This window comes from Triturus cristatus, chromosome 10 (genome assembly GCF_964204655.1).
Source record: "Triturus cristatus chromosome 10, aTriCri1.1, whole genome shotgun sequence".
Lineage (NCBI taxonomy): Eukaryota > Metazoa > Chordata > Amphibia > Caudata > Salamandridae > Triturus > Triturus cristatus.
The window spans coordinates 662,072,006-662,091,235 of record NC_140593.1 but is presented as its reverse complement, the minus strand read 5'-3'; the positions used below and the strand labels follow the sequence as shown (position 1 = coordinate 662,091,235).

The window sequence follows — 19,230 nt, the reverse complement described above, 5'->3', positions numbered from 1 at the left end:
AGAGGATTACGGTCGCGTGAGTTATAGTTGCCTACAGTAACTATAACGGGGGAATTTCATTGGTTTTTTATCAGTAAAATGTCCAGCTAACTATAACATGTGTGAAACCTATGGTTTTTTCAGTGAATTTGCAAGGTTTTTTAAATGCTAATTCCTAACTATAACGTGTGTGAAACCTATGGTTTTTTCAGTGAATTTGTACGGTTTTTTAAATGCTAAGTTACTTTACGCCATTTGTGGCGTGCGCGCCCACTTAACGCAGTTCGTTCCGTGCGCGCACGGTGCGCTTCGCGCACCGCGTGCCCACGTTACGCTAGATGGGCCATGAACGCACATGGAGGACATATGATGAGCATCGTTGTGACAGGTAAAATATATGTTTTGTTTAGCTCTATTAAGCCATGCACAAAAGGTGACCATCGGGCACCTTTTGCACATGGGGTGGGGAGAATGTGGATATATATATTTTTTTTTTAATATTTCTTACCGTACGCGTACGGTAAGCGTAATCGGCGAAATTTTCGAAAAAATTAAAATTGCCTTTTTTCACTTGGGGGATCGTTGGGGACTCCCTCGACATGGCTAGGTGCTTGGGAGCTGTGTAAACAGCCCCTTTACATGTTTTTGCACTTGGTTTTTCGACCCCCTGTCAGAGTGCGAGAGAGAAAATGGCGGCCGCCGCTTCCTGGGTTCGACCGATTCGAATGTTTACTAAGATCTAAGGGCCAATCAGAATCGCGCTCGCGCACGCCACCGTACGCGTACGGTAAGCGCACCGCTGGCGCACCGTAAGCTGGCTCAGATATATATATTGATTTAAGTGCTATTTTCTCAGAATCTACTGAACAGATTTACACCAAACCTACAAAAGGCACTTCCTTGACCTGAGGACTACCTCTCTGCCAAATTTCAAGTAATTCTGTTCAGCCGTTCGGGCTGTAGCTGTGTCTAAAGGTCCTATGGAAAAATGCATGGGAAAAACGCGTTTTGGGACCCCCCTTTTATCTCAGCCCCCGCTTGACGAATCCCCCCGAGACTTTCAGGGTAGGAGCAGAGCGTAGCGCCCCACCTATTTTGAAAAATTTGTGAGGATTCGTCAACCGGCGCTAAAGTTATTCAAAATAGAATGTTGCAGATTTCCTATGGAAACGTGGTCCTAACTATAACTACCTACTGGCGACCGCCAGTAGGTAATATATATATATATATATATATATATATATATATATATATATATATATATAAAAAGGACGAAGAGCCCACAGCTTCGGCACCTTTTCAAACTGACATCTTTATTCTGTCTGAATCACGTGGCAGCTTTAGCAACTCTTAAATACCTTACGCGTTTCAGCGCTCCAGCGCCTTGGTCACAGGTGAGTTGTATTTAGTTATATTTAGTCCCAGTGGTCATGTGGCCTCTTCTTCAGACCACAGATCCCAAAATGCACCATTATACAAATATATCAGACCGGCTTTTGCATAGTGTCATATTTAGCATTAGTAGCTTTCTCATTTTGCCAAAGTCCAGTGTTTACCTCTTAATCAGCGATGCTTTCAGGAAAATGTCTTTTCAAAGCATAGTGCACCTCGTTGCCACATGATGAGTAAGTGCTTGAAAGAGAAACACGAAGACTGCTAGAAAGAGGCCACCGCCTCCTTCACTCCCTTTCTTTCCAGCCTCACAAATAGTCACGGCAATCCATTTTCGACTGTTTTGGTAGGAAAGCGAGTCATGCCCCCTCAATTTACTGCACAACTATTTCTCTGCTTTACCGGGGGCCTCCAACTCTGCAGGGCGGGCTCTGATTTAGTCAGGAACAGAGAATCCTGCTTGTTAAACCACAAAAAAAAAGACGAAGAGCCCACAGCTTCGGCACCTTTTCAAACTGACATCTTTATTCTGTCTGAATCACGTGGCAGCTTTAGCAACTCTTAAATACCTTACGCGTTTCAGCGCTCCAGCGCCTTGGTCACAGGTGAGTTGTATTTAGTTATATTTAGTCCCAGTGGTCATGTGGCCTCTTCTTCAGACCACAGATCCCAAAATGCACCATTATACAAATATATCAGACCGGCTTTTGCATATTGTCATATTTAGCATTAGTAGCTTTCTCATTTTGCCAAAGTCCAGTGTTTACCTCTTAATCAGCGATGCTTTCAGGAAAATGTCTTTTCAAAGCATAGTGCACCTCGTTGCCACATGATGAGTAAGTGCTTGAAAGAGAAACACGAAGACTGCTAGAAAGAGGCCACCGCCTCCTTCACTCCCTTTCTTTCCAGCCTCACAAATAGTCACGGCAATCCATTTTCGACTGTTTTGGTAGGAAAACGAGTCATGCCCCCTCAATTTACTGCACAACTATTTCTCTGCTTTACCGGGGGCCTCCAACTCTGCAGGGCGGGCTCTGATTTAGTCAGGAACAGAGAATCCTGCTTGTTAAACCACAAAAAAAAGACGAAGAGCCCACAGCTTCGGCACCTTTTCAAACTGACATCTTTATTCTGTCTGAATCACGTGGCAGCTTTAGCAACTCTTAAATACCTTACGCGTTTCAGCGCTCCAGCGCCTTGGTCACAGGTGAGTTGTATTTAGTTATATTTAGTCCCAGTGGTCATGTGGCCTCTTCTTCAGACCACAGATCCCAAAATGCACCATTATACAAATATATCAGACCGGCTTTTGCATATTGTCATATTTAGCATTAGTAGCTTTCTCATTTTGCCAAAGTCCAGTGTTTACCTCTTAATCAGCGATGCTTTCAGGAAAATGTCTTTTATATATATATATATATATATATATATATATATATATATATATATATATATATATATATATATATATATATATATATATATATATATATTTCATTTCAAATTAATTTAAACATTTCTGCTGTTTGTTTCAATAAAAGTTTTATAGTTTAAAATACTGCTTTATTCAGTTTTAATTCCCACTACCTGATTTTTTAAAATGCCTTATAATTTAATGAAATTATTCAATTTTTAAACATGTGATTATAACTTTTACATTCTCTCCTTCTATATACATATTATAGAAATGTACATATGTATTTGATATTTTGGGGATATGCACCCCAAGCCCCCCGTTATTTTCTTTTCTTTTTTTGTCACCTGTGTGTGTGTAGACTATAGAGACCTATGTATATATTTAATTATTTAAAGCACTTTTGAGTACTTTATTTTAATCTTTAAAGTAAAAAAATGGCTTAACTCTAGTATAATTGTTTAATTGTATCAGATATATAATTATTTTACTATACATTTAGAATAACTATTTTAACTACAATTATTTTGACCAATGACACTTAATTAACATCTTAATTCTTTAATTAGCTACAAAAAAATCTTTACATTAATAACTGTTTAACTATTAATTAAATATTAACTTCTCTTTATTTTAAATCATGTACATATGGGGGCCAACCGTCATTGCGCATGCTGTAGGCTTTCTGCAGTGGGTGTTGGCCACCTTCAGTGAATTGGGCGCATGGCCAACCCACCACTGCACAATGCTGAAGGCTGAAGGGAATAGTGGGACAGAGCACACACACCTATGCAAATTATGGGCTTTCTGGGCCTCAAAATTTAACGAGGTTATGAAGTCTTCTTTGGCAATGGATTGTAGCACATCCTAACGTGTTAGCATTGTGAATATCTGCTTTCTTATATATTTGTTTAGTTTCCTTACATCTAGGATGGGTCTCCAGTCCAAGTTCTTGTTCTGAATGTGGAAAACACAAGTTATTTTTCTAAATGAGGATATAAAACTTCAGGTTTATTTTGTTGTGAGGTACTGTCTCTATAGCAGTTTTTAGCAAAAATATGTTTATTTCCAGTTTAAAGTCTTCCCAATGACAAAGCAAACACAAGGAGATGATGGATGGAGCGCTGAAACTTTTCAGACACTCACCCCCAGTCACAGATCTGGGTTGAATCCATCATAGTTCTTTAGCTCACTTCGCCACCTCAGTTCAGAACCAGCCACATGCAAATCAGTCATGACCCTGTCCCTCATGGGAACAGTCCAGCCCTAACTGCCAAGCTAGGTCTTCCCTGGACTGGAAACAAGCATCCTGGGACTGGTTTCGGGATAACACTCCTCATCACCCAGGCTAGCTTGAATCCAGTGGCAAAGTGAGCAAGGGACCCATGTCCGGGCATACTCTGCCAACTGAGGGCAAACAAAGCCAACACAGGGAGATGATGGACGGAGCGCTGAAACTTTGCAGACACTCACCCCCAGTCACAGATCTGGGTTGAATCCATAATTGTTCTTTAGCTCACTTCACCACCCCAGTTCAGACCCAGCCATATGCAAATCAGTCTTGACCCTGTCCCTCATGGGAACAGTCCATTCCAAGCAGCCAAGCCAGGTTTTCCCTGGACCGGAAACAAGAATCCTTGGCCGGTTTCAGGGTAACACCTCTCATGAGCCAGGCTCATTGCCTCAATGCCAATTTAGGGCCTAAGTTTGTAACATGCACTCTTAATTTTGTAAGCACTGAGTCCAAAATAATGTCAGGATACCAAATTCACTTGAAGATGGCCACTCACGGCAGGTGTACACATCCTTTACCTGGAAGGGGGGCAGTCTCATCCTAACACAGACAGAGAACCAATCAAGGTGTTATATCCCAAAACCACCTAATCTGATTCAGTTGTAGATATTTTCTGTTTTATGTCAGTACTTAAGCCAGAAGTAAATTCTAAAGATCTCAGTGTGGTATCATTGGAAGAACTCTGAGACACAGATGCAGGGTGATTAGTGATAGGGTTCTTCAGAATTTGACTGTTTCTGCAGATGTCTGGTGTACTGGTGTGTTTCATGGAAGGTCCTCGGAGACTATAATTCCATGCCAATTAAGTGAATGATGAGATGTCCTCAAACAACGCAGAAGAAACTTTTTACATTTATTGATCACAAAGCAACCATGCCTCAGTAACATGCTGAGATCATTACAATGGAGATAGGTCCTACAGGGTGTGGGCTCATCTTTTGGAAATCCTTTTAGTCAGTGTATTAGAAAACAACATGTTGCAGGTTCCCCTACATTTTCTTTAAAAAACAAACACCATGTAGATTTTTCAACCACAAAATCCATGGAAGCAATAGTTGTACGGAATATGCAACCAAACGTACAAAAAGAGAATTTGGTTCACTGTAGAAAGTCACAAAACCAGATAATGTGGCTTTTTGGCAATATGAGAAAAACATTGTAACCCTAGTCTGAGAACTAGATGCAGGTTTTTGAGATTTGCCTACATCTATTATTTTATCCACTCTTTTCCCTATTACTTCAGTGCATTATTTTCCCTGGTTGTGCTTTTTTGAGGTACTAGATCTTTAGAATGGTTTTATATTTAATTTACATATCTTATTTCACATTGTTTTATTTTCTAAATGTATTAAATGATATACAATTGATCTATTACTGATACCTTTACACGTCTGTAGGAAAATTAGTCATGATAAAAGAAGAAGTATGTAGACTTCAATAATCCAGCTCTCTACCTCATGATAGAAAGGCTTTTCTTGAGCTGACTCTAGGGGCTGGAAGAGGGCGGAGATGAAGTGGATACTAGACTTCAAATCTTTGACATCACGGATTAATCTCAGACTCCATGTTTCAGCACTCTTATGGTTGTGGGGAAAAGTCAGCAAATTAATAAATTGAGAAGGTTACTGTTGGACCTGGCCCTTTATACAGGATTATCCCCAAACTTTTTACCTTCCTCCTCCCTTTTTTCTGACCTCTTTTTTGTTGGCTGTAGGACTCTGGGGCACTTTACCACAATTAAACAGTGCTAAAGTGCATGTACTGTCCTCCCAAACATGGTATGATTAGTTTACACCTATTTGGCATATTAGATTTACTTGTAAGTCCCTTGTAAAGTGCTATACCATATATCCAGGACCTGTACTTCACAAGCTATCAGTGGGTCTGCAGTATTCACCCACAGAAATAGCCTTTCAAACCTGTCTCAAGCCTGCTACTGCAGGGTCTCTGTGTGCAGTTTACTGCCACCTTGACCCGTCATATAAAACTACCTGTCAAGCTTTAAACTCCCATTTTATTAGACATAGGTCACCCCTAAGGGGCAGGGACACCTAGAGCTGATTGGCTCCATCCTCACCACCCTCCGGCTCAACCGTCTCCTTACCAATCAGATATCTCTGGTATAGCACTCAGTAACCTTTAGGGTGACTTTGTGGCGGGAGGAGTTTGTTATATACGTCTGATTGTCTGTTGCAATAAAGCATATCAGCTTATTATTCAGATAATAATGGTGTGGGCCCCTGGCCCATCGCATAGCTACTCTACGTTTGGTGAGCAGCAGTCCCATTGCTACTAGTTTCCTGCTACTGGCTGCTATCGCCCTGTCGTCGCCCAGCAGTGCCAACAAGGGGGTAGGCCCAAGCTGATCCTCCACAATATAACTCAGTGTCAAGAATACCTTTCCCCAGAAAACTGATACACCGGGGCACAGCCATGCCACTTGTAGGAACCCAGCCTCTTGCTCTCCACACCTGTCACATTTCGGGGAGTCTTGCACACCATAAAGAAATAGCCTGCTAGGAGTGTAGTACCCCGTGTTGATGTATTTAAAGTGTATCAGACGATACCTGTCGTTCAGCGACACCTGCCTCATGACTTCGCAGCAATATGCCCAGCGTTGGTCATCAATTGTCATGTCTAAGTCTCTCTGCCATTCCTGTCTGGCTTTGTGTAGCTGCGTTTTCTTGGGTTCCTGAGTCAGGGCGTACAGCACTGTGATCAATTTTGCTGGGGAGTCAGCCTTGATGATATAGGAAAGCGCAGGAAAGTTGCTAGGCTCCTGCATATCCCCACCCAATAGTTCTTGCCACGCATGCCTGACCCTATGGAATTGGAACTTGTACTGCAATATGAGCCCCTGAGTGTCCCCAGCGCAGTCTTCCCAGTCTCCCACCTCCCCTGCCTGAAAGAAGTCTCCCAGAGTGTGTATTTCTAAGCACTTCATTGTGCGAACCACATCGTGCTCTCTGCCTTTTGAGAACCAGGTGCACCAATCTATTGGTATTGGTGGAGAGTACGTAACTACGCCCATCCGAGTGTCCAGCAGTCTGTGCCATGCATGAGCGGTGGAGTTGAGGGACTCCAGGACTCCATGACGCCAGACTGGGGCTTTAAGTACGATCTGCGGTAGCGAGAGGGGGTCTGCAGTCTGTCGCTCAATAAACAAATGAGGCAAGTTGGCTGAACCATGTAAACAGACGTAAGCTTGAGAGGCCAAGGCTACCCTGTAGTATAACTCCAGGTCAGGCGCACCCAGTCCTCCAGCAACATATGAGAGACCGGCCAAAGTGAGTCTGACCATGAGTTTGCGAAGATTGGAAAACAATGTGCGTGGAAGTCGGATGTGGATATTAACAAACAGAAATAAGAAGTGGGGCAGAATCACCATCTTCATCAAAGAAATGCGCCCTATAAGCGAAAGTGAAGGCCTGATCTATCTATTGATGTGATCTTCTAATCTTGAGACAGCCCTACCGTAATTGTCAGCAATTACCACGGCCGGGTCAGTATGAATCTGCATTCCCAAATATCGTATCAGGTCTGAGATCCACTACATAGAGAAGTCTAACTGAGTAGGAATTGTCACCAGGGTCAGCTGGAATATTAATGACTTCACCCAGTTAATCCTAAAACTGGACAGCTTCCTCAACTGAACCACCTCTGACAGGACTGGGTTAAGATTAGTCTCCGGGTCTCGGACATACAAAAGTGTGTGTCAGCATACGCTGAAAGTATTAATTGATAGCCCTGGAACCGCAGACCTCTGTGGCTATGATATTTGCGCAGCGCTTGTGCTAGTGGCTCTGCTACTAGGGCAGTGTTTCCCAAACTGTGGTCCGTGGACCCCCAGGGGTCCGTGACACATTCCCAGGGGTCCTTAGGCAGTAATTTTAAAAGCACAACAAAGTTCCTTGTATAATTAGCAGTTTTCCAGCAACAATAAAAGTGTCAAGATAACGTCAGTGATTAATGTACCTGCTGGAGAGAGATGAGAGGTTTGTCCAGTGGTAGCTTTGACTTATCTAATGTAGCACAGAGGGTAATATGCCTACTGCAAAGAACGTGTACCATGCATTTTAGAAAACAGTTTTTTGTGTGCATAGGTTAGTGGTTTACTGCTTTTGTCACAGAGATTCTTTTGTTACTGTGCAGTTCATAAGTGGCAATCGTAATCTAGCACAGTGACCTATAAACTGTCATCAAAGAGCTGCTTGCTAAACTGCATGGTACAAGTCAGAAACACATGTTTTTTCCAAGTCATTCATTATCCTGATGCTGCTAAAAAGGTTTCTTTGGGTGGAAATACATTTTTATTGCTAAAGTCAATGCTAACCACTGTGTTATGTTCTGAATCCTGAGTTTGTGCTTCTCCAGACCAAGCACTCTTTAAAAATGCCTACCAGTATGAATGACATATGAATCCTACACCTTGTAGTCACATTTGCCTTATGTAACATTTTCTATACACTGATTTACATGTATGAATCATTGTCTCTATGGGGCAGATTTACAAGGAAAGTGACTCAGTGTGTGCCGCAAGCACAGAGATGCGACATATTTACAACAATATGTCGCATCTCTGTGCTTCCCCCTGTGCTGGCGCACAAACTGCTGCCATGCTCCTGTACAGGCACATCTGCACCATGATGCAAGGATGCCTGCGTCAAGGGGAGATTGTTTATGTGCAGGAAGGGAACCCGTCCTGCATATAAACAATCAGAAATGGCGTTTTTCAACTTCTAAGTGTGCTGCATTAGCACACATAGAACTTGCAAAATTTCATTGTTTTACTGATTGTTTATGTGCAGGAAGGGACACCTTCCTGTACATAAACAATTACCAGAGGTGATATCCTCTTTCTATGCATGCTGCAGAATGCTACACGCATAGAGAGAGGCAAAAAACGAGGAGAAATTAATACATTTCTCCTCGCTGCGCCTCCCTACGCCTCCCCTAGGGAGGCATAGCATTCAGACACATTTCCAGATTTACGATTTCTAGTAAATCTGGAAATGTGTCTGGTTTCATAGGTGTTGCGTGGGAACACCCACAGCAACACCCATGGAACGCCCCTTTAACGCAAAGTGCTGTATGCAAATAAGTCATATTTACAAGACCAGGAAAAGTCACGCAGGGTGGCTTTTCCTGCCTTGGAAATATGGGGCACTAGAATGCGCCACCGGTGCGTCCCATTTTGTGACGCACTAGTGGCACAAGGAGCTTGTAAATCTGCCCCTATATGTGTGTGATGTGAAGAGCTCTGACATCCTTCAATGGTATGAGAGATGCTTTAAAACAAATGAAATACATGTGACAGAGGGGCTTTGGAAAGATGAGAGGCACTGTTGGAGGGTGATAATAAGGGAATCATTGAAGAACCCCAACAAATATTGTCGTATCCTGGTGCATAGTAAGGTCATCATTTACTATTCTTTAAAAGCTGATACAATTCAATATATAATTATAAATTTGTTGTAGAATGCACCATCGTTTCCTAAATTTTCTGGGGGGGAGAGCCTCCCAAAGCCCCCTTTGTAGTGGTCAGGCTCACTCACTGCACTTGGTGTGCACTGTATGGGCGAGAAAGAAAAAGACACACAATTGATGGACGGAATGCAGAACAAATCAAAACATTCTCCCCCAGTCGAGATCTGGGTTAAATCCATCATTCTTTTGCTCACCATGCCACCCCAGTTTAGACCTGGCCATATGCAAATCAGTCTTGACCTTGTGCCTCATGGAAACAGTCCAGCCCGAACTGCCAAGCGAGGTCCTCCCTGGACCGTCCCTCTCCAGCCAGGATAGCTTGATTTCAGTGGCACAGTGAGCCCGGGACCTACGTCTAGGCATACCCGGCGCACTTAGGGCGGGAATGCAAAAGACACACAATTGATGGACGGAATTCAGAACACATCAAAACATTCTCCCCCAGGCAAGAGATCTGGGTTAAATCCATCATTCTTTTGCTCACCATGCCACCCCAGTTTAGACTGTGGCACAGTGAGCCCGGGACCTACGTCTAGGCATACCCGGCGCACTTAGGGGGAGAAAGCAAAAGACACACAATTGATGGACGGAATGCAGAACAAATCAAAACATTCTCCCCCAGTCAAGAGATCTGGGTTAAATCCATCATTCTTTTGCTCACCATGCCAACCCAGTTTAGACTTTGTGGCATAGTGAGCCCGGGACCTACGTCTAGGCACACCCGGCGCACTTAGGGCGAGAAAGCAAAAGACACACTATTGATGGGTGGAATGCAAAACAAATCAAAACATTCTCCCCCAGTCACGCACTGTATGGGGACTGGTCTGAAAACATTTGCCAGGGCTGCTTTGGGTTTACAGTCTGGCCCTGGCAGGAGCCTCGTACTGCACAATAAAACCAACCATTTAAAAGTTAGTCACAGAGATGCAGCACCAACTTTCCTGTTTTTTGCAAATTCTTTCAATATAAAATACTAATATCCTTAGTAATTTGAGTATTTGTTTTGTGTGCACACGTGTGTTTATTGTTTTCGAATTACTGTTTGAAATTTAAATCATACAATTTGCTTGCTTTGGTCCCTGGCTTCCAGTGGTTACTCAATGGGGGGTCCTCAGGAGTCAAAAGTTTGGGAACCACTGTACTAGGGCATAGAGGAGAGGGGAAAGTGAGCAGCCCTTCCGAGTTCCTCTAGATATAGCTATAGGGGCTGTAACCTCTCTACCCAGTTGAATCCTTGCCGTGGGGTGAGTGCAAAGCATTGTGACTAGTTGGAGGAAAATGTCCCCCAAACATATTCTCTTCAGAACACCCTTCATGAAGGCTCATTCTACAGAGGAATGCAGCTATTACACTTTCACTCTCCAGGGACTGTTTCACAACATCCATCTTTTGTGTCATTTCAGACCATTGGGAATCGAAAATGGATTTTACTGGGAACAGGAAACATGCACACTTGCAAACAATATTGAATCCTGCTACCATACGTGCAAAGGCACTCAATTTACCATACATGCAAACACACTCGATATTCACGCAGGGATGTCAACAAAAGGTTTGGTTATGACACATGAGTGGAACAGTCCTCAAGCAGGCTTGTAGGCATTGCACTCCTATCCTTGAACAGGAAAAAAGGCCACTTCAGCTACTGATCACTAAGAACTCGGTATGCTGCCACCATTACTCACTGTATATGGCCAGGAACCCGCTGAAATGGGTCCAATGCCTCAATCTAAACATCAAATCCAAAATGTGGGTGTCTTAATCGACGACCAATTGTCTATGAAGCAGCAAGCAGTGAAAGTAGCCTCTACCTGCTTCACAATCCTTAGATGGCTAAAAAGAAATTCATGGATGTTACCTTCTTCCACCAAACGTACAGTGGTCCAGGCGCTTATCACCTCTAGGCTGGACTACAGTAACATTCTGTATTTTGGTGTCTCTAAGGAAGTGCTACGCAAGCTGCAGTTAGTACAGAATGCTGCAGCACGGCTGCTTTGTAAGATCCCCAAAACCGCCTCAATTTCAGGATCAATTCGAGATCTCCATTGGCTCAGGATCGAATGCCGCGTTACGTTTAAGGCTTTGAGTCTTATGTTTAAAATAAAATCTGGTAAGGCACCTCCCTACTTGATGACTCTTGTTCACCCTTATGTACTTTCCTGTACGCTCCGAACAGCTACTCAGGCTAAGTTTGTTATTCCTAGGATGAGACTAGTGCGTATGGGTGATCGCTCTTTTTCCCACCTAGGTCCTTCTTTATGGAACTCCCTTCCGGCAGGTCTCCGATGCGAACCTTCTTATGAAATTTTCCGGAGGGGCATAAAAACGTGGTTATTTAATATGTAGATTCTTTCCTTTTTCTTTGAGCTCCTTTCTGGTGGCGCCGGGAAACCTTAGGGTAGTTGTGCACCTTATAAAATTAAAATAACAGTAACACACATGGTAATCTTGTTTCCAGCCTAGGGTCAATTTTTGGCACCCTTCCATGACTTCAGAGCCAGGCTCTGGGTCTCAATTTCAATTTAGGGCCTATGTTTGTAGCATGGGCTCAGGAATTTCTATGGGCTGAGTCCAAAATAACGTCCGGATACCAGATTCAGTCGTAGTTGGGCCACTCACAGCAGGCGTGCACCTCTTACCACAGCCTAAGGACCAATCAAGATCCTATATCCCAAAACCACCCAATCTGATTAAGTTGCAGGTATACTATGTTTTATGTGAGTACTTAAGACGGAAGTAAATTCTAAATCTTGCAGCGTATTATCATTGGAGAAAATCTGAGACACAGATACAGGATGATTAGTGATATGGTTCTGCAGGATTTGACTATTTAAGAAGGCATCTGGTCTACTTGTGCACAGCAGCTAAACGTTTTACACTGAAGGTCCTCGGGCTGTAATTCCCTGCCAGTGAAGTGAATGATGAGATGTCCTTAAACAACCTGGAAGAAAAATGTGACATTTATTGTTCAGGAAGCAACCTTCAGCAACATGCTGAGATCAGAACAGTGGAGATACGTCCTGCAGGGTGTGGGTGTCACCTTGTCATCTTTTGGAAATTCTTTTTTGCCAGTGTATGTGGAGACAATATATTGCAACTTTTCCTACAATTCTTTAAAAAATAACCCTGTAGATTAATCACCCACAAAATCCATGACCACAAAAAGTTGTGCGGAATATGCAACCAAACGTACACAACTGATAATTTGGTTGTGAGGCTTCCAAGAAGGTTTCAAACAAATGTTCACAATGTGGTAAGTCACAACACCAGTTATTGTGGCTTTTGACAAATATTGTACCCCTTGACTGAGAACTAGATTCATGTTTTTGAGATTCTTTTAGTTTGTCTACTCTTTTCACTATTACTCAAGTGCATCATTTTCCCTGGTTGTGATTTTTTGGGGTACTAGATCTTTCTAAATAATGTTGGATTTAATTTATATGTCTTATTTTCCATTGTTTCATTTTCTAATTGCATTAAATGATGTTCAGCTGATTTATTACTGATTTCTTTACACGTCTGCAGTGCAGGAAAACTGTGAGCTGTACCTTGTTAAAATAAAACATGAAACGTGCAGACTTCAATATTGCATAATAGAAAGCTCTTTCTTGAGCTGGCTCTAGGGGCTGGTAGTGGGAGGATATAAAGTAGATCCCAGAATTCACATCTTTTGACCTCAAGGACTAATCTAAGACCCCATGTTTCAGCTCCCCTTTTCTATTTTTGTGTGGTACATCATGACATTGAGGTCAGTACCCAGTTGCTTTCGGTCTTTCATTACCTTTTTGTATTGTAGATCTCTGCCTTGCTATTCTTAAATCCATCATTGTGGCTCATCTTTCCAAACCTTTGTTTGCTGCTGTGGTCTGACAAAGTATAACATACACTGCCATTCACTGTTTCCCATGCAGCATGTTAGAATAAAATGCATAAAAAATATGAGTAAAACTCCCACACTTACCGCCTTGCTGCCTCCTCAGGCTCACGCTTGGGTACGAGGGGCTTGTCCAGCAAGAGCTCCAGCACAATATATGTTCCTGAGTCAACATATTGCTGTGAGACATGTAAGAAAGAGCCAGTTATTGATGGATTCACCTAAAGAGTGTCTGGTTTCATTATGCAAGATATTCTGAGGCAGTTGGTTCGTGTGTGATACATTCAAGGAGATTAAAGGAGCTTAGGTATTGGTGGCAGAACCACAAAGGCTGACCTAAACCTACTCCACAAGCATGGGAGTAGGATGGAAGAAAATTTTACTTACACTGTATTCCCAGTTCTGCACTGTAGGAGTCTTTGTTTGAGTCATAAACGTTTGAATGATATCCCGCAGTCTGCATGGACCTGGAGCACTTTACCAGAGATATGTTGTTCATAGATGATAGCGCAGGGTGCCAAAGTCCATTTTATAATAGGATCAATGGCTCCCTGCAATACTATAATGATCTATCAGAAGTGGATATTCTTCTAGAATAACCAAACAGGCTCATCCTCTCAACATTTTAAAACTACATTGCAACATCTGAGGTGCAAAAACAGGTGAAAATGTGAATTCAGAAAAATATTTTTTTAACCTGATAGATATCTACTGCAACCAGGTGATTCCCCTAATTTATAATGCATTGCACTGGCAGTAAGCCTCACTAGTTAGTTCTTTAAATGGCAAAATTCAATCAGACCAAATTTTCAAAAACTGCATAGAGCTGGGGAGGTCTGAATGAAGATTCCTACGATGCAGAACTAAGTCTAAAAGTAAGTAACGTTTTCTTCTGGGTTGTAAGATCATCATTGATAGTCGCAAAAGCTTGAATACAATAGCAAGATTTAATTAAAAAAACAGTGGCTGTGCAGAAGAGAAGAAAAATATATTATGTAATCAATATTGAAAACTTGAATAAATATATATATTTTTTATAAATATGCATGCGAGAAAATATGTAAATCTATATGTAGTAATATATATATATATATGTGTGTGTGAGTGTATATGTGTGTATATATATGTTGTAATTGTAATTGCTTACCACCGTTGACGAGGCGTCAAAGTGCTTTTTTGGCGAGTAGCACGCTACTCCGAAACCCAACAAGGATTAGTGGTGAATTAGTCTAGGGAAATATGGAATTAATTTGAGCCCTGGACACGTTAGTTTGTTATTTGGATTGAAAAAGGATAGTGGAGGGATAGAACAGGGAAGGGTTTAGATTCATATGGTGCTTGCTACCCCTGATGAGGTGTTGAAGTGCTTTTCGGCGAGTAGCAATCTACTCCGGAACCCAAAAAGGATTAGTGGTGTATTAGTATAGGGAAATATAAAATTAACTTGCGCGGTGGACATGTTAGTCTCTTTTTTGGATTGAAAAAAGGATATTTGAAGGATAGAAGAGGGAAGGATTTAGACATTTTATTTTATTTGCATTTTGATCTCATAGCATTAGGAGGAGGTTTAGGATGAGAAAAGGGGAAGTGTAGGAGGAAGAGTCAGAAGGAAGGGTATAGAGAGACTTGTTTGGGAGATCTGAATAGTAAAAGAGGTAAGAGATGATGCAAAGAGCGGTAGAGGAGGGAAGAGTCTTGGAGGGAATATTTTGGGGGTTATAGTAGTAGAAGGGGGTTTGGGATGAGTAAAATAGTGGAGGTTGAGGATATATTGAGAGAGGCATAGGGTGAGAAATAGGTGAGTGTCTAAAATTTGTTATTTTGGGGATCATTGTAGTAAAATGGGGTTTAGGATGAGTGAGAGAGTTGAGTTAGACGATGTATTGAGAGAGGTATAGGGTGAGAAATTGGGTAGGGCATTGGCGAGAGTAGTAGAATTAAGTTTGATATGAGTCATATTGTAGGTACAGGATATATTGCGAGAGGTATAGGGTGAGATATAGTGTAGTGCATTGGAGATGCTGAATTAGAAGCAAAGTAATACATATAAAGATACATACGTCTATGGAAGGTATATATGTATAAGGAAGGTAATATATGTAAATCTAAGTTGTATTTAAAAAACTCAGACTATCAAGTATTGCTGTATTTGAAGTTAATTTATTTGGTATTCATTTTGTTTTGTATTTGTAATTCAATAGTGAAGCAATTGTAGATAAATAGTAATACTATGATAAAATATTTATTTATTCATGTAGTCACCTATATACATGTTGAACATAGAATAATATAACCATAAGTAATATGTACATTTGTTAAGCAGAACTAACGAATATCTATATATTTAAAAACAAATTTGTTATACAAGTTTTCACAAAGCAATACACATATGTAGGTACGCATCTTTAGTCCAGATAAATGCTTATATAAAGAGGGATATGCTGTATATTTATGTTTGAGTATGGTGGTTATCTGGGGAAGAGCCAACTTTTGAGTAGTCTTCTAAAGATACGGTAGTTAATCGTGGACCTTATGTTTGGGGGTAAAAGTTCCATATTTTGGCTGCTTGAACAGAGAAGGATGTGCCACCTATGTTGTTTCTCTTGTATGGTGGGATTTTGAGGCAAGGTGACAATACAGAGTGGAGGTTCCTTTGTTGAATGTATTTGGTGATTTTATTCCTGATGAAGTACGGCCGTGTTCCATGTATGGCTTTGTGAGTGATACAAAGCAGCTTGTATGTGGATCTTCTGGCAACCGTTAGCCAATTGACGGCTTTGAAGGCAGGGGAGATGTGGGATTATGGCTTTATATGTAAGAGTAGTCTGGCAGCAGAGTTCTGAATCCTTTGTAGTCTTTTCATAGTTGTTAAACATGATCCATGGTAGAGACTGTTGGTGTAATCAACTTTAGACAGAACAAGAGTGATAGTAGCCTGGACCCTCTGTGAAAATTCAGGGTGGGGGAAGATGCGTCGCAGAGTTTTTATGGTAACGAAACTTGATCTTGCTAATTTGTCCACTTGGGCATTCATGGATAGCTTGGAGCCCATGGTAATACTGAGGTTTCTTACTTCATTTGATACTTTAGGCGGCATACACACACACACAAGAAACACGCGCACACACACACAATTAATCCCCTAACTGTAGTTATAGTTAGGGTTAACAGAGATAGGAATTCCTCAAATTTTTCACCATTAATGACTTTTGACGAATCTACACAAAACTTTGAAGACCTATTCCTCTTTCCCCATTGGCATAGAATACAAGGTTTTGCAGAGATTCATCGAGTGGGCACACATATTTCACTAATGCATTTCACATAGACTTTGTACTAGTGCGTAGCGTGAAAAAAATCTGGATGGATTTCAATTAAATTTGGCAGGACTACACATTATGGTCCGTAAATAATCTTTTTGGATTCTATAGGTAAGCAGGGTAAATATTTTTTAAGTTATAATGTATTTTAACATGGTGATATCGGTAGTTGTGGTATGATCTTGACATTTTGGGGCAGTTTGTGGAAGTATCACGGTACATAGCCATGACAATTCATTATGTGTTTGACTAATGGCAGCCTGTACAAAAGGTAAAGGCAGCCATGTTGTTTTAGGTACACCTTGACTTTGTTCTGCGTTACGCCTCCAGATATAGGTAAGTATTAAGTTTGATATTTTTCCCCCTACCAAATACCACTTTATTAAAGTTGTAAAGTGTAGTGCTCCCTAAACTACTGTAAAAATATATAGAAATGTATAAATACATTTCTCTACCTATTACCACTTGAATACACAGCCATTAGCCAATCACATACTGACTTCTCACCCACAAGTACCGTGGTATACATTGAACAAACTGCGGCACAAAATATAACTACATGTTTTAAAGCTTACAACTTCAACACTACTTAGACTAATCATACATATACCAAAACTTACCATTTACACCTCATGATGTATATTCCTGAAACATCACATCTCCATCCGTTAACAGATTGACAAGCCACATCTGTTTCAATTACTACACTCCTCTTAACTCCACACACCACCCCACTCTACGCCACTCCACTGTATGCCAATCCACTCTGCTCCACTCTACACTATTACACTGTACGCCACTCCATTCCATGACACTCCAGTCTATGCCACCCCACTGTACGTCCCTCAACTTTATGTTACTCCACTGTAAGCAACTCCACTCTACAACACTACAGAGTACACTATTGTCCTCTATGCCACTCCACTTAACTGTACACTACAGCACTAAATGCAATTGCAGTGTATGCCACTCCACTCTACGACATTCCACTGTACACCACTCGCTCTATGACACACCTCTGTGAGCTTTTACACTGTACACTACTCCATTTTATGCCACTCCACTCTAGGCTACAACTCTCTACACTGTTCCACTGTACGACACTCCACTCTATGCCACAACACTCGACGCCACTATACTGTCCACCAGTAAACATTATTCCACTCTAAAGTACTCCACTGTATGCTACTCCATGGTATGTCTCTCCACTCTATGGTGCTACACTCTACTACGCTATTCCACTGTATGCTACTCCATAGTAATCTATTACACTGGACGCTTCTTGAGTCTACCTCACTACACTCTACCTTGCTCCTCTCAACAACACTTCACTCTATGGTATTTCACTCTCCAACACTCCACTCTGCGTCACTCCACTGTACGCCACTCCATGCCACTCCAGTCACGCTATTCCACTATAAGCTGCTACACTACACCTCACTCACCTCTTTACCACTCGACTCTATGCTACTCCAGTGTACGCACTCCACCGTACATTATCCCACTCTATGCCACTCTACTCTACCCCACTCCAGTGTACAATATTTTGCTGTGCACTACTCAACTGTATGCCACTCAACTCTAAGTCACTGCATGCTATGCTATTCCACTGTATGCCACTACGCCGTACCTCACTGCACTCTACACCAGTCCACTCTGCACCGCTACACTCTATGCCACTCCACCCTATGTCACTCCACTCTACACTGTTCCACTGTATGCCACTCCATTCTACCACACTCCACTTTATGCCACTGCACACCACTCCAAGTACGCTATTCCAATGTATGATGCTCCACTGTATGCCACTCCAGTCTACTTCACTACACTGTACAACAGTCCACTCTACACTATTCCACTGTATGCAACTCCACTATATGACACTCCACTTTATGCTAAGTCACACTATGCCACTCCACCATATACCACTTTACTGTACGCTATTCCTTTGAATGCCATTGCACTCCACTCAGCCCCTTCATTATATGCTACTCCACTCTCATCAATCCACGCTACGCTATTCTACTCTATGCCATTTCACTCTGCTATTCCACGCTGCTCCACTCCACTGTGCACCATTCCACTCCACTCCACTCTACACCATCCCACTCTACGCAAGTCCACTCTATGCTGTCCTACTGTATGCCAATATAATGTACCTCACTTCACTATAGGCCACTGCAATCTACGCTATTCCACTGTACACTATTACACTCAACCACACTCCATTCTACGCCACTCCACTCTTTGCCACGCCATGATACGCTAGTCTACTGTACGCCACTCTGCTCTACACTATTCCACTGTATGCCACTCCATTGTACCCCACTCCACGCTATGCCACTCCAGTATAAACTATTCACCTTTATGCAGCTTCTATGATATTGGACTCTATGCCACTACACTTTACTCCACTGTATGCCACTCAGCTCAATACCACTGCACTCTATAATACTCCACTCTACGCTAT

At 41.9% G+C, this 19,230-nt stretch overlaps 1 protein-coding gene across 2 annotated transcripts in view; it reads right to left on the bottom strand.

Moving 5' to 3' along the window:
* CFAP70 (cilia and flagella associated protein 70) overlaps window positions 1-19,230 on the bottom strand; it is a 960,887-nt gene that overhangs the window by 435,177 nt on the left and 506,480 nt on the right. For both annotated transcript variants that reach the window (XM_085628140.1, XM_085628139.1), the window contains exon 13: window positions 13,528-13,619. In XM_085628140.1, the coding sequence (XP_085484266.1) occupies window positions 13,528-13,619 (92 nt within the window). The remainder of the gene's footprint in view (window positions 1-13,527; window positions 13,620-19,230) is intronic.